At 41.5% G+C, this 13226-nt stretch overlaps 1 protein-coding gene across 1 annotated transcript in view; it reads right to left on the bottom strand.

Moving 5' to 3' along the window:
• Positions 1 to 13226, bottom strand: part of LOC311101598 (ubiquitin carboxyl-terminal hydrolase 43-like) — a 92617-nt gene that overhangs the window by 25016 nt on the left and 54375 nt on the right. Inside the window, exon 7 of the mRNA XM_084142728.1 lies at positions 8279 to 8441. Coding sequence (XP_083998854.1) covers positions 8279 to 8441 — 163 coding nt within the window. The remainder of the gene's footprint in view (positions 1 to 8278; positions 8442 to 13226) is intronic.

The raw sequence follows: 13226 nt of genomic DNA, 5'->3' as shown, positions 1-13226 counted from the left end.
CCACATTTTCTAGCTGGGCAGTCTTTGGAATAAATTGCAAAAATAATGCAGAGCTCATATCTCTTAATAATAATTTCACGCTTATGGCAGAGTCAGATTTATTTTCATCTGTCAGACCAAAACAAATGAGAGTTATTTGATCCAAAAAACATCTGACACATTATTACAATGTATTATCTCCCTAAAAGAGACTTGTGATAAGATCATGCGTTGGAGACTATGAACTGTGTCAGAATTCAAACTGATCCGCACCGCATCTCTCTTCTCAACAGGCAGTCTGTCTGCATGGAAATAAGACTCAGCATAAATATGGGTCAGGTTATGATTTGTTTGTCCTGTTCTGCACTGTGCATAATGATGGGATCACTAGGAATTAAACATCTAAGCAAGACATTTATAAAAGTGCAAAATTCCTAAAATCAATATGGGTGAGGTGGCCTTCTACAAACAGGGCTAGATTTCAGACTATAATGTCTATCAATCACATCTAAAGCATTCCATGTCCAGAGATTATATGGATTAGACAGCAAGCTCTTAGCTCTTCTACTAAATTATTTGGAATTGTTTTAAGAAGGTCATACCAAGGATAATTTTGCTGTTTGATTTAGAATTTTATTTGGCCTTACTGCTATTAGCCCATTCAAACGCATTGAATAACAGATTCACTACTTGGAACAACAGATAGTCCCAAAAATGTTTCCAAAGGAAGTTTGTTCAGAAGTGCCTGTCCTATAACTGAGAGAGGTATTTAACCCCTTATTTTTGGCACTAAACAGTCTCCATATATACTGTACTTCCATTAATTTTTTCAACTGGTACCGGGAGACCTTCAGCCGACTCTTGTTGTGGGCATCCTAGAGCAGAACAACTGACATGTACGTGTTTGTGAGAGTCTCACCTTTCCACAGAGGGTTCATATGTGTGTAGCCCACCAAACTGCTCGGACGCTACAGACAGACGTTGGCAAATCGGCTGTACCGACTTCAGATGACTTCCAAGACTGGTGTAGGTGTCGTAGAGCAAAACGGAGAACACCATCGAGTTCGTGAGAGTCTTGTTTCGTTCGGACGATACAGACGATTTTGTGAGAAGACCGATTTTCGCTCTAGCGCTGATACCTTTCATCGCAGATGCGGAAGTGTGACATTGGCGGATTGAGATCAAGAAGGTCTTCAAAAATGTATTCACTCACTTTGTAGTTGACGGTTAAACAAAGCAATGACACTGAAATGGAAATGTCACACTGTGCTGGTTAGAGGAATGTACCTGCAAACCTATTCCCTGTAGGACAATAAGAGAAAGACAAAGAGTGCAATCCACATGTCATTTTCTCTGCACACAAATATCTTCACCCTTCACCTGATGAGACAGAGACCGGTCTGAGCCCACTTGGCACACACTGGTTGAATCAACATTGTTTCAACGTAATTTGTCAACGTGTTGTGACGTGGAATAAACATGGAAAATACATTGGATTTGAAAAAAGTAATCAACCGGTACTGTTGTCATCTAATTTCAACCAGCGTTAAACATTGAAATTAGGGTAAGACTTCAACTTAAATACATTGACTTAACCTGACTAACAGGTTGTTACATCAATCTAATTTGAACATAAACATCAGAACTATGTATACATTGAAATTGCGTTGAAAATGATGTTGAATTTTAGATCTGATTAGACACTTTATTTGATATTGTTTCAACATCAGTGAGATCAAGTCCACCATCCAGATACCTACCTCTATGTACCCTGCTAAGCTTTGGAAGCAATCTGTGTTCTTTTCAGCTGAGCTATCATGTCAACAAATTAAGACATTGATCAGCTTTAGTGGCGACCCGTCATTCAGGGCAGGTGGGGCAGAGCCCCACATTTTTTGCCAAACAAATGGTGGTGGGGCAAGCCAGCAGAAAATACGGAGCATTGCACCGTGATTGGCTCAGTGTTCTGTCATTCATGGGGACACTATGTCACCGCCAAGTCTAAGGGTAGAGCTAGAAAATTCAAGCCCCTTGGGTGCTGCCATAGAGTTACATTAGAAGTGCCCATCCAAGAAGGATCAAGGTCATTGGCCACAGATAAAATGACGTCAAATCATTAGCTTTGATTGGACTGATCATGTCAACATTATACTTTCAAAATCTTAGGTAGCAGTCATCATCATGAATCAGGTCGACAATCTACTGGCAAATCCTTTTTAAACCTTGTCATATGAAGATAAATAATGAAGAGAAATTATAGATAAAACGAATCGGTGCTCATCGGCCAAACATTACACAACAAGTTGGAAATCGCAAATTCAACAATGAGTGGTTTGGAAGGAATCGGTGACAGTGGCTAACTGCAAGCATTGCAAAGCAATCACTAGCCTGTTATTCAGTGGAGTGGCTATGTGGTCCCAAATCTGGGATTAAGGGGCTCTTTTCCAAGCTTAAAATGATAAACATTCAACATTGGCCATGCTGTCAGTGAAGCATGATTTGTGCCACGCTCAAAACAACTGTTAACTCAAAACTGTGAAAACTTGACTTCAGTGAGTTCAAGACAACTGGGAAGTCAGGAATAAATGAGCTCCGACTGGGACAATACGTTTTTGAACGGTCATCCAACTCGGAATTTTAAATCCGGCCTCTTTCTCTTTCTTTGATGACAACATTTGCCCATGAAGGACCGCCGCGCCACCTTCCTGTTCAAGTGAGCACAGCACAACAAGGTGAGTCCAAAAATCAATTGTATGCTGCTGCATAAATTATGTAATATGCCAGGGAGATATGTATACTGTAGCTAAGAAAGTAATACTAAGTGTATGTTGTGTAGTAAGATGTTAGTAGCCCATGTGCCTCACCCTAATAATTTGGTCTATTTACCTCTCTTAATTTCGCCTACTGTTCTGACTTGGTCGTGCACATGTAGCCTATAACCTGTTTTAGAGAAATGTAATCATTGAATATTGTAAGCGCTTTCATTGTGTGCTTATATGCCCCCTTTATTTATCCTACGGTTCTGACTTGGTGTACAGGGAGAATACTGTAAGAACGGCCCATGTTCTGAATTATGTCTATGTACATTTCTAAACAAATAGTTATACTGACTACGTCCGTCCTAGCTCGCTCATTAATGTCTTAATCGAAGTTACAGATTGCCTCTTATCCGCTCGTCGTCCCCTTTTGCCATAGTTTGTACATCTCAATTGTCAGTAGAAACCACATTTGTTTAAGCAAGTCAGCCATATCAGCTATGTTTTTTTTAAGGCAGTAAATGAGCCTGAATGAACTGTTTCGCTGCCAGACAAGGCTCCGCTGATGGCCAGGTGTAGCAGTGGTAAGATGTTGGGACAGCTTTATGTTGCCCTAACAGTTTGTGGGCACCGTTTGTTACCGTTATAGTGCAATTAATGTATTGTTTAGTGTTGTGTTGTGTAGTGGCTTTGCAGGCATGCATCCCACTTCCTTTATTTTTTTGCCCCACCAAGATTTACATGCTAAAATCGCCACTGATCAGCTTTCATACTCATTTATGTAGACTACCTAAATAACATAGAGGAGTTACTTTCAACTATTCTAACTTTTCTTACACAAGCTGTATGTGAAAGTAAATTTGGAGTGAGGTTGGGTTTATGTAGGCTACATTGACATCTGATTTGCCCAACAAAGGTATACTATCATTTATCCATGGTTGATTGGATCTTTGGAAGTTTAGAAGTAGTTACCATTAGCCCTGTAAATAGGATGCCAAATTCATGATATTAATAATACACTTTTACCTTTGGATATTGTCTTGTATATGAAGGACGGTTGATTTCAAATGTTTTTGTTATTCAAATGTTGGATTCACATCTCCATCTCCACCAAAAATCAAAGTTGAAGAATATGACTAAATCAGCCCTCATATACAAGTAGGAGTCAATGTTCAGGCACGAATTGTTGGACTGTGGCATCACATTTCTTTTCAATATACCTCTTTATTTAGGTTGATAGCATGACGTTGAAACAATGACGTTGATTCAAACATACTATTTTACTATCAACATTGAAACAAGGTCAAATAAACTACAGTGGGGAAAAAAAGTATTTAGTCAGCCACCAATTGTGCAAGTTCTCCCACTTAAAAAGATGAGAGAGGCCTGTAATTTTCATCATAGGTACACGTCAACTATGACAGACAAATTGAGAAAAAAAAATCCAGAAAATCCCATTGTAGGATTTTTAATGAATTTATTTGCAAATTATGGTGGAAAATAAGTATTTGGTCACCTACAAACAAGCAAGATTTCTGGCTCTCACAGACATGTAACTTCTTCTTTAAGAGGCTCCTCTGTCCTCCACTCGTTACCTGTATTAATGGCACCTGTTTGAACTTGTTATCAGTATAAAAGACACCTGTCCACAACCTCAAACAGTCACACTCCAAACTCCACAATGGCCAAGACCAAAGAGCTGTCAAAGGACACCAAAAACAAAATTGTAGACCTGCACCAGGCTGGGAAGACTGAATCTGCAATAGGTAAGCAGCTTGGTTTGAAGAAATCAACTGTGGGAGCAATTATTAGGAAATGGAAGACATACAAGACCACTGATAATCTCCCTCGATCTGGGGCTCCACGCAAGATCTCACCCCGTGGCGTCAAAATGATCACAAGAACGGTGAGCAAAAATCCCAGAACCACACGGGGGGACCTAGTGAATGACCTGCAGAGAGCTGGGACCAAAGTAACAAAGCCTACCATCAGTAACACACTACGCCGCCAGGGACTCAAATCCTGCAGTGCGAGACGTGTCCCCCTGCTTAAGCCAGTACATGTCCAGGCCCGTCTGAAGTGCATTTGGATGATCCAGAAGAGGATTGGGAGAATGTCATACGGTCAGATGAAACCAAAATATAACTTTTGGGTAAAAACTCAACTCGTCATGTTTGGAGGACAAAGAATGCTGAGTTGCATCCAAAGAACACCATACCTACTGTGAAGCATGGGGTTGGAAACATCATGCTTTGGGGCTGTTTTTCTGCAAAGGGACCAGGACGACTAATCCGTGTAAAGGAAAGAATGAATGGGGCCATGTATCGTGAGATTTTGAGTGAAATCCTCCTTCCATCAGCAAGGGCATTGAAGATGAAACGTGGCTGGGTCTTTCAGCATGACAATGATCCCAAACACACCGCCCGGGCAACGAAGGAGTGGCTTCGTAAGAAGCATTTCAAGGTCCTGGAGTGGCCTAGCCAGTCTCCAGATCTCAACCCCATAGAAAATCTTTGGAGGGAGTTGAAAGTCTGTGTTGCCCAGCGACAGCCCCAAAACATCACTGCTCTAGAGGAGATCTGCATGGAGGAATGGGCCAAAATACCAGCAACAGTGTGTGAAAACCTTGTGAAGACTTACAGAAAACGTTTGACCTGTGTCATTGCCAACAAAGGGTATATAACAAAGTATTGAGAAACTTTTGTTATTGACCAAATACTTATTTTCCACCATCATATGCCAATAAATTCATAAAAAATCCTACAATGTGATTTTCTGGATTTTTTTTCTCATTTTGTCTGTCATAGTTGACGTGTACCTATGATGAAAATTACAGGCCTCTCTCATCTTTTTAAGTGGGAGAACTTGCACAATTGGTGGCTGACTAAATACTTTTTTTCCCCACTGTATGTCTAATCAAATATATGAAATTCAACATAAATTAAACTGCCCAAGTGTACAAAACATTAGGAACACCTTCCTAATATTGAGTTTCACCTCCTTTTGCCCCCAGAACAGCCTCAATTCGTCAGAGCATAGACTCCACAAGGTGTCGAAAGCGTTCCACGGGGAGGCTGGCCCATGTTGACGCCAATGCTTCCCACAGTTGTGTGGACCATTCTTGATACACACGGGAAACTGTTGAGGGTGAAAAACCCAGCAGCATTGCAGTTCTTGAAACACTCAAACCAGTGCACCTGGCACCTACTACCATACCCTGTTGAAAGGCACTTAAATCCTTTGTCTTGCCTATTCACCCTCTGAATGGCACACATACACAATCCATGTCTCAATTGTCTCAAGGCTTAAAGATCATTCTTTAACCTGTCTCTTCCCCTTCATTTACACTGATTTGAAGTGGATTTAACAGGTGACATCAATAAGGGATCATAGCTTTCACCTGGTCAGTCTATAGCCCTATTTGCACGGGACTAGTATTACTATAGAATGTTGGTTATGTAATAAATTACCCCAGCAAGTCCGTTTTTCCAGTGGACGATTCGGACGGGATTAGTTTTACCAAACTGCCCCTGTAATACTTTTTTTCCCTCATTCACAATTGACCGTTATGACAAAAGCCTGGAGGCTCTTCTAGGAGTGAAGATATTTCAAATGTTTAGGGATAGCCTAATATTGGCCTAATGGCCTTGAGTTCGGTGAAAGTCAAAATAATAATGCATATCAATAAGAACCATGAACTGTAACCTATGCAGACATTTAATTACCTGACATATTTGGCAATTTATCAATTAATTGGCAGAATATTGTCCACTTCATCTTTTAAAAGAGAAGTATGGCACTAGGAAAGTTGATATGACAAAACAGATAATTCATCTGTAGGCTACGTGCATAGCACATTGTTTTAAGCATAAATTTGTTCCCATGTTCTTACCCAAAATGGGTGCAGCACCTGTTAAACTCTGTAATATCCCACAAAACACAGGGATGACGATACGCACGGGATAAGTATTATCAGAGGACCTTGGAGTTTGCCGAAAAACTGTAGGTTTTTAGGGCTGGATAACCTTCCTGCCAAGTAAAAATTACTGACATGGCAGATTCGGACGGGACTAAAATTACAGATGTTGGTGATTTTCAAAGAGTGTGCAAAGCTGTCATCAAGGCAAAGTGTGGCTACTTTGAAGAAATATTTTTTTATTTGTTTAACACTTTTTTGGTTACTCCATGATTCCATATGTGTAATTTCATAGTTTTGATGTATTCACTATTATTCTACAATGTAGAAAATAGTAAGAAAAATAGAAAAACCCTTGAATGAGTAGGTGTGTCCAAACTTTTGACTGGTACTGTACTTTAGATGAAAATAGGCACGTTTCTCGACATATACACTGACTTTGAGAAGGGATTGCGTGATGATTAGCTTAGCAACTGGGTGACACAGCATGACAAAGTGAACGCGATTGGTCGACAGTCTACTGGGTGGGGCGTTATACGTTCCTTCATTCATTGGATTTCTATCTGTTTTCTTTAATATCTCTGGCAACGGCACCATGCAATGCACCCTGGATTAAAGAGGCAGACAAATAGGAAAAATGTGCTAGACCCTTTGTTAAATAAAACATTTCTCCAGGTAGGAATATTGCAGAGAAGATATCCTCCCGTGTTATGACATCGGCCAGTATTGAAATGTATGATAGACGTTTTCACAATCTAAAAGTCCTATTCCTATTAACTTCCAGTGTAGTGAGCGACTTTATCACAGTGCCAGGTCATACCGGCCGGATTTCTGCCAGCTTGAACGCCAATAACCCAGATACACATGAAAACATGAAATGACCCAGGGAATTGATAGAACATCACTCAGAGATGCACAAAAACAATATAACATTCAAAATGGGTGAACCTTTCCTTTTAAGTTGAAGTTTTACCCACATATTGCATGTTTACAACGCTGGTTGAAATTAGATGAAAACAGTACTGGTTGATTACTTTTTTTCAAATCTAATGTATTTTCCACGTTGATTCCACGTAACAATACGTTGACAAATTACGTTGAAACAACGTTGATTGGTTGTAAAGTTTGACATCTGACACCAGTGTGTGCCCAGTGGGAGGGTTAATCAGCAATGTTGAAGCATGGGAGAACACTGGAATTGGATTTCTCATGGCCGACTCTGTGAGGTCTCCTGAGCGAGTATTGATCCCTCCACCGATGTTGGGCTGGATGTCTGATGGATTACTCCATCGTGTCAGATGACAAACTTCACAACCATTCAGTTGGAGACTTGCCTCGCAATGAGATTGACAAGAAACTCTCAGAGGCTGTGACTCATTGACCGTGACTCATTCAACCGTCACATGAGATAGTAGAGGCCTTTCTGTGCTGCATATTTCCCCCATCGACATTAAAGTCGTGAGGTGCTTTACTGCTGGCCCAAAGTCGAATGAAAAGTCTATATTTTCAATAACGAGTTAGAAATTACTCATGACCTTATGTTGTAACTGTAACTTTCTCTTTCACTTCTGAGTGACAGTTTGAAGACGTGAACAACACCAGAGTGTGTTTGAAACAGTCAACTAACCTGACAGCCTGCTGGGCATTCCAGGCGGCATTGCACACCAGCAACAGGATCTTCACCGGCACACCATGGTTCAGGAACTCTGATGACAACGTTCCGGATGGAGGTAACCTTTGACCTTCGGACCCGGAGGAGTACGGCGAGGACGGCAGGCTGTGGTGGTACCCTGCAGGAGAGGAGGAAAGAGGGAGGAGAGGAGAGGAGGGGGAGGGGTGGGAAGAGTGAAGGAAAGTTAAATATAAGACGTGGCGAGAAGGGAGAACAGATGGAGCGGGCGCTGCAGACTCTCCCAGCAGGAGGTCTTATCTGATGCAGCTTTTCACTCCTGGTGGGTGCCAGCACTTCTCACTAGCTAACTTCTCTTCCCTCACACTGTGGAGTGTGACTGAGCAAAAGCCTGCTGAAATTACAGCACTCACAGACGTGACGTTAGCAGATGCTGTGTTACCAACCTACTAACCTCATACCCAGGCTATTGCGCACAGCGCATATAAGCCTGGGATATCAACCACTCAATGTTGGCCTTAGTGGGAGTGACCATAGAATCCTATGGGAGTGATTCTATGGCCAAGTATTTGTCATAATTTCATTTTAGCGAATCACACGCGCTTGTGGTGTGGTGTGCTTGTAGTGCTCTGTGTTTGTGGTGTACTAGCGTACGGGGGAGGGTTAGGGGGAAGGTGTTGTGGGAGATGATTGGTTGGTAGATTAGTTAGATTAAGCCAATGCACCGGGAGTTTCTCCCAGCTCTATGTTTTGACTAACGAAGGCCAAGTTTGACACGCTGGTCCACCAGACTCTACGCACATTTGGGCAGGAGTATCTGGGAACGAGATTACCAACCTACAGACAATGTGGAGATCACAACTTCCATCAGGCGGGGGTGGCATCCTACGTCACTGGCTCCCCAAAATACTTGGTGATAAATCACATGGTAAATTAGGACCGTAGACAGAAACTAGCAGCTATTGATTGGCCCGGCGACAGTGTTCTCCCAAAACCACAGCGTTGTATTAAACACCGCTGTTTACACCCACCCAGTGCACAATTAATCATTGCCAACAGTGAATGTCACGCTTGAAGGCCCCAAAGCTTCCAAGATCCTCTGTGTGCAAATATCACCCCATTCAATCCAGCCACACCACAGGTCTAATACCAGGATATAGGAGAGTGAAGGAACAGATGGGGACAAAGGCCTATTCAATATCAATCAGACACTTCATGTAAACAGCTCTGATTTGATATGATAGAGCCCTGACCCGAGAGTGAGCATAATGAGGAAAATTATGCACCACCCTTCATTTATTAATGTTCAACTAATCAAGCAGCTGATCAAACTCTCTTCAATCATGCTCTGCAATTTACATAAGCGTTGACCTCTGATCGCTATGAAGATGATTTATGTAAAGAATCCCTTCTTTAATGACTGGTGAAACGTTCATAATTCAGCAGTAAAATGCAGAGGTCACCTCATGGACTGTCTCCACGTGATTGATGCTGGGTGGGAGGAGGCCTCTCATCAGTCATTAAATCAAAGTGGATTTCTTTATGGTTGGGCATCAGAAATGTACTGTTTCTCCCGAAAGGTATTTTCACTGGTCTTTAAATTACAACTGGTTTCCTACCCTTAGGTTGATGTCAGCTTTTAAGAATGATGGATGGAGTGTCAAAATAGCCCACGGCAGATTCCTGTAGCTACACAGAGACTTCAACTTGTACCCACAAACACACACACACACACACACACAAATGTAATTTAATATGCCTGTTGATCGTAGTCTCCTGTGATGAGTGATATGACTCTCTATAAGATCATGGAATAGGTGTGTATTCACTCTCCTGTAGTCTAGGGTTACGTCTGAGAAACACTTTCATTTTCAATTCCCTGGCAGATGTGAAGGACAGGATGAGCCAGCCTGAACACTGTGAAAGCCAGTAATTAAACACCTCTGCCCCCAAAGAGATCCACTTCAATAATTGGATTAGCAGGGTCAGGTATTGACTGGTTTCCAGAAAGCTGTGAATCCCTATAGCAACGAAAGAGACACCAAACTGACCACATAACGGGACCGAGATGTCAGTTATGACTAGGGCGGTGGCGGTCATGACATTTTGTCAGCCAGTGATTGTCAAGCAAATAACTGCTGGTCTCACAGTAATTGACCGTTAATTAACATAAATACATTTAGCATCTCCTGGCTTTCACACATAGACTACAAGCCACTGATGCAGACCTTTGGAACATCTACATTTTAAATAGTCTAATAAATCCATAGCCTACACCTTCACAATAAATCCATTATGTATTTTAGACAGGTCTAAAGAAACAGGATATGAAGAAAATGTAGTCTACTTCAGAAGAACAGAATAGCATACTCTTTGTCCTTATGTTAGGCCCTGATCTGGCTATGCCATATGGCTGTGGGCTACACTAGTTCATTTAGCAGACAAGATTTGCTTAGGATTCCGTGGCATTATTTTATAGTATGAATTAAATCGAAAGGATGTTTTCTCCAAAAGATTTCTGAGGGAGTGTGCACATGCGGTTAACAAAGAAACAGGTCTTCCTATTTGCTTAATTTAGAGTTATTTATGCAACTTTAGTTGTGATCAAAACGTATAGCCCAACGTTTGTATTTTTAATACATTCTAAGGCTGCATGATGCGACTAAGGATGATTTGAAAAAAGTTGCATGAAAGGCATGAGCTCTGCTTTGTTATTTCTCTCATTCACAATTTGACAAGCACTTGATAATGCCTCGAATTTCCCGGCGGCATCCCCTTTGTGTGGCCGTAATGCCCCCTAAGAAATCCATGCCTTTTGAGGCCAGTGGCCGTTGTGCCCTTGGGCTGAATATAATAATTATAATTCCCTTCTCCCGGCTGCTTGCTCTGAAGCACCTCTCACTCACATGGCTCTCTCAGATAGCTCAACTCTTATTAGCCAATGCCAATCACATGATCGGGTCTTTCTCACAGGCTACAAGTGAAGACGGACACATCGGGGACACAACTGCGCGTGTCCTTATCCAATTCCAATTCGCACATTGAAGATATTGGAAGAACTGTCCACATTTCCTTTTCTTCAGCCAACAAGATGAGTAGGCCTAATGAACAGAAAAAGCACTAGCCTATGTCAATCTACTATCCCCCATAATACAAAAGTTGACCGATTCTATTCTGTGTGAGAAATAAATATTCCAAACATAGTCTGGGACAGTTGTGGGATGCGATAGATCCCAAATTAATACAACTACTAGCATAAAAAAAATTAAAATTAGGCTGACGCAACAGATCAGAACGTTTAGCTTAAAATGTTGATAAACTATTTCTTCACATTATAAGCGCAGTAATGCACACAAGGCAGTAGGCTATAAGCGCAAATGTTCCAAAATGCAATCAATTAGCGGGAAAACGCCATTCTCAAAAGTGACTGCAAATGTGACTGCAAATGCTTTTATTATAAAGTTGAATTTCTATGGTGAAAATTATCTTCCCCATACTTGAAACTCATGCACTGCGTACAGTATGTATGCCAGTTAGGCTCTACACCGTTCTTGATTTAATCTTGTCTTTACATACACTAAATAATATATGTGTGAAATTTGTTTTGACTTAGAATGGCCATTATCATGCACCAGTCTCGAAACAGGGGCAGGGGCAGGGGAAAAATACATGTCATCTATGCACTTAAATAACGAATGGAACACGCTTTCCCGTGGTTCATTTTCATGCCAGACAGGTAGGCTATACTCCTTAATATTAGGAAAGTTGAGAAATAAATATAGTAGGCCTAGCCTATAGAAAGCTGATGGGATCCTCCTCTTTTTAATAGAGGCCATCACTCTGTTTTCTCACGCAATTGCATAGCCTATAGAAATGTCGCGCAACTTGAGCTCATGGGCTGTCATTAAGTGTTTGATTAGATTTTCGATTACATTTGCATTGATGTCAGAGTGATTAGAGGGACAATATAGTGCTGAGTACTAGGCAGTTAGTAAGTTTGGTAGGCTACTAATAACCAAAGCAGCATCAGAGCTTGGAGAAGCCTAATTACCATGACTAAACGGTCACGTGGAATTTGACTGCCGTCATGACTCGTGGCCGCCGCTGTGGCGGTAATACGGTCACCATAACAGCCCTAGTGATGACTTCATGGTGTTCGTCTCCTCCACTGAGTGACCTAGTTAGTCAGACTGACTGAATGTGTCCACAATGAGGAGCATGAACTAATTTTTGGGCTTTTCAAACAAGCGTTCCACAACAGTTCCACCTGAACTGGAAGCCCTGGTTGTTTGTTAGACAGTGAATTGAAGCACATGTGGAAAATCCCACTGATGCCCTGACAGGGGAACTCTATGGCCTGGCAGCCAGGCAGCATACTGTATTACAACCATAGTATATTAGAGAGACAATGGACAAACCATGTCATGGTGGGCTGCAGGGTCGACTGAGTTTGGATCAGTCATTGATTAGATAAAGTCATGCAATCTGTTATTAATTTCCTTAATATGAGCCTGGTATGAACAACCAAGACACTGTCATCTCAATACAACCTGAAGAAGGGGAATACCTGATGGGGAAAGAACCTGCTATCTGTGTGTATGATGCACTTCACTGAATGTGAAATAAGATACTTCTATGAGAATTGCCTTGACAATGGAGCTCTGTGGGTACAGAATCAATGTTTACATAAACTGACATTGGAAGTGCTTACACCTCTCTTCATATTTCACCATGCCATGACAGGTCAGGCAGGAGGAAACATACTCCCAGACACCATCATCTCTCATGAATCTTTTGTGCCACACTGGGAGATTCCATACATTGTAGATAGTTCATGTAAACCTTGTTGACAGCGGCTCAATTACTCAATCTCCAAGCTGACAAGCACCAAATGAAAACGCTCTACAGGCCGCTCATCAAGGTGTGAAGTGACTTTACTGATAGG

This window comes from Coregonus lavaretus (genome assembly GCF_964263955.1).
Source record: "Coregonus lavaretus genome assembly, chromosome: 2".
NCBI lineage: Eukaryota > Metazoa > Chordata > Actinopteri > Salmoniformes > Salmonidae > Coregonus > Coregonus lavaretus.
The sequence above is the reverse complement of the archived record's forward strand: the minus strand, read 5'-3'. Positions and strand labels throughout refer to the sequence as shown.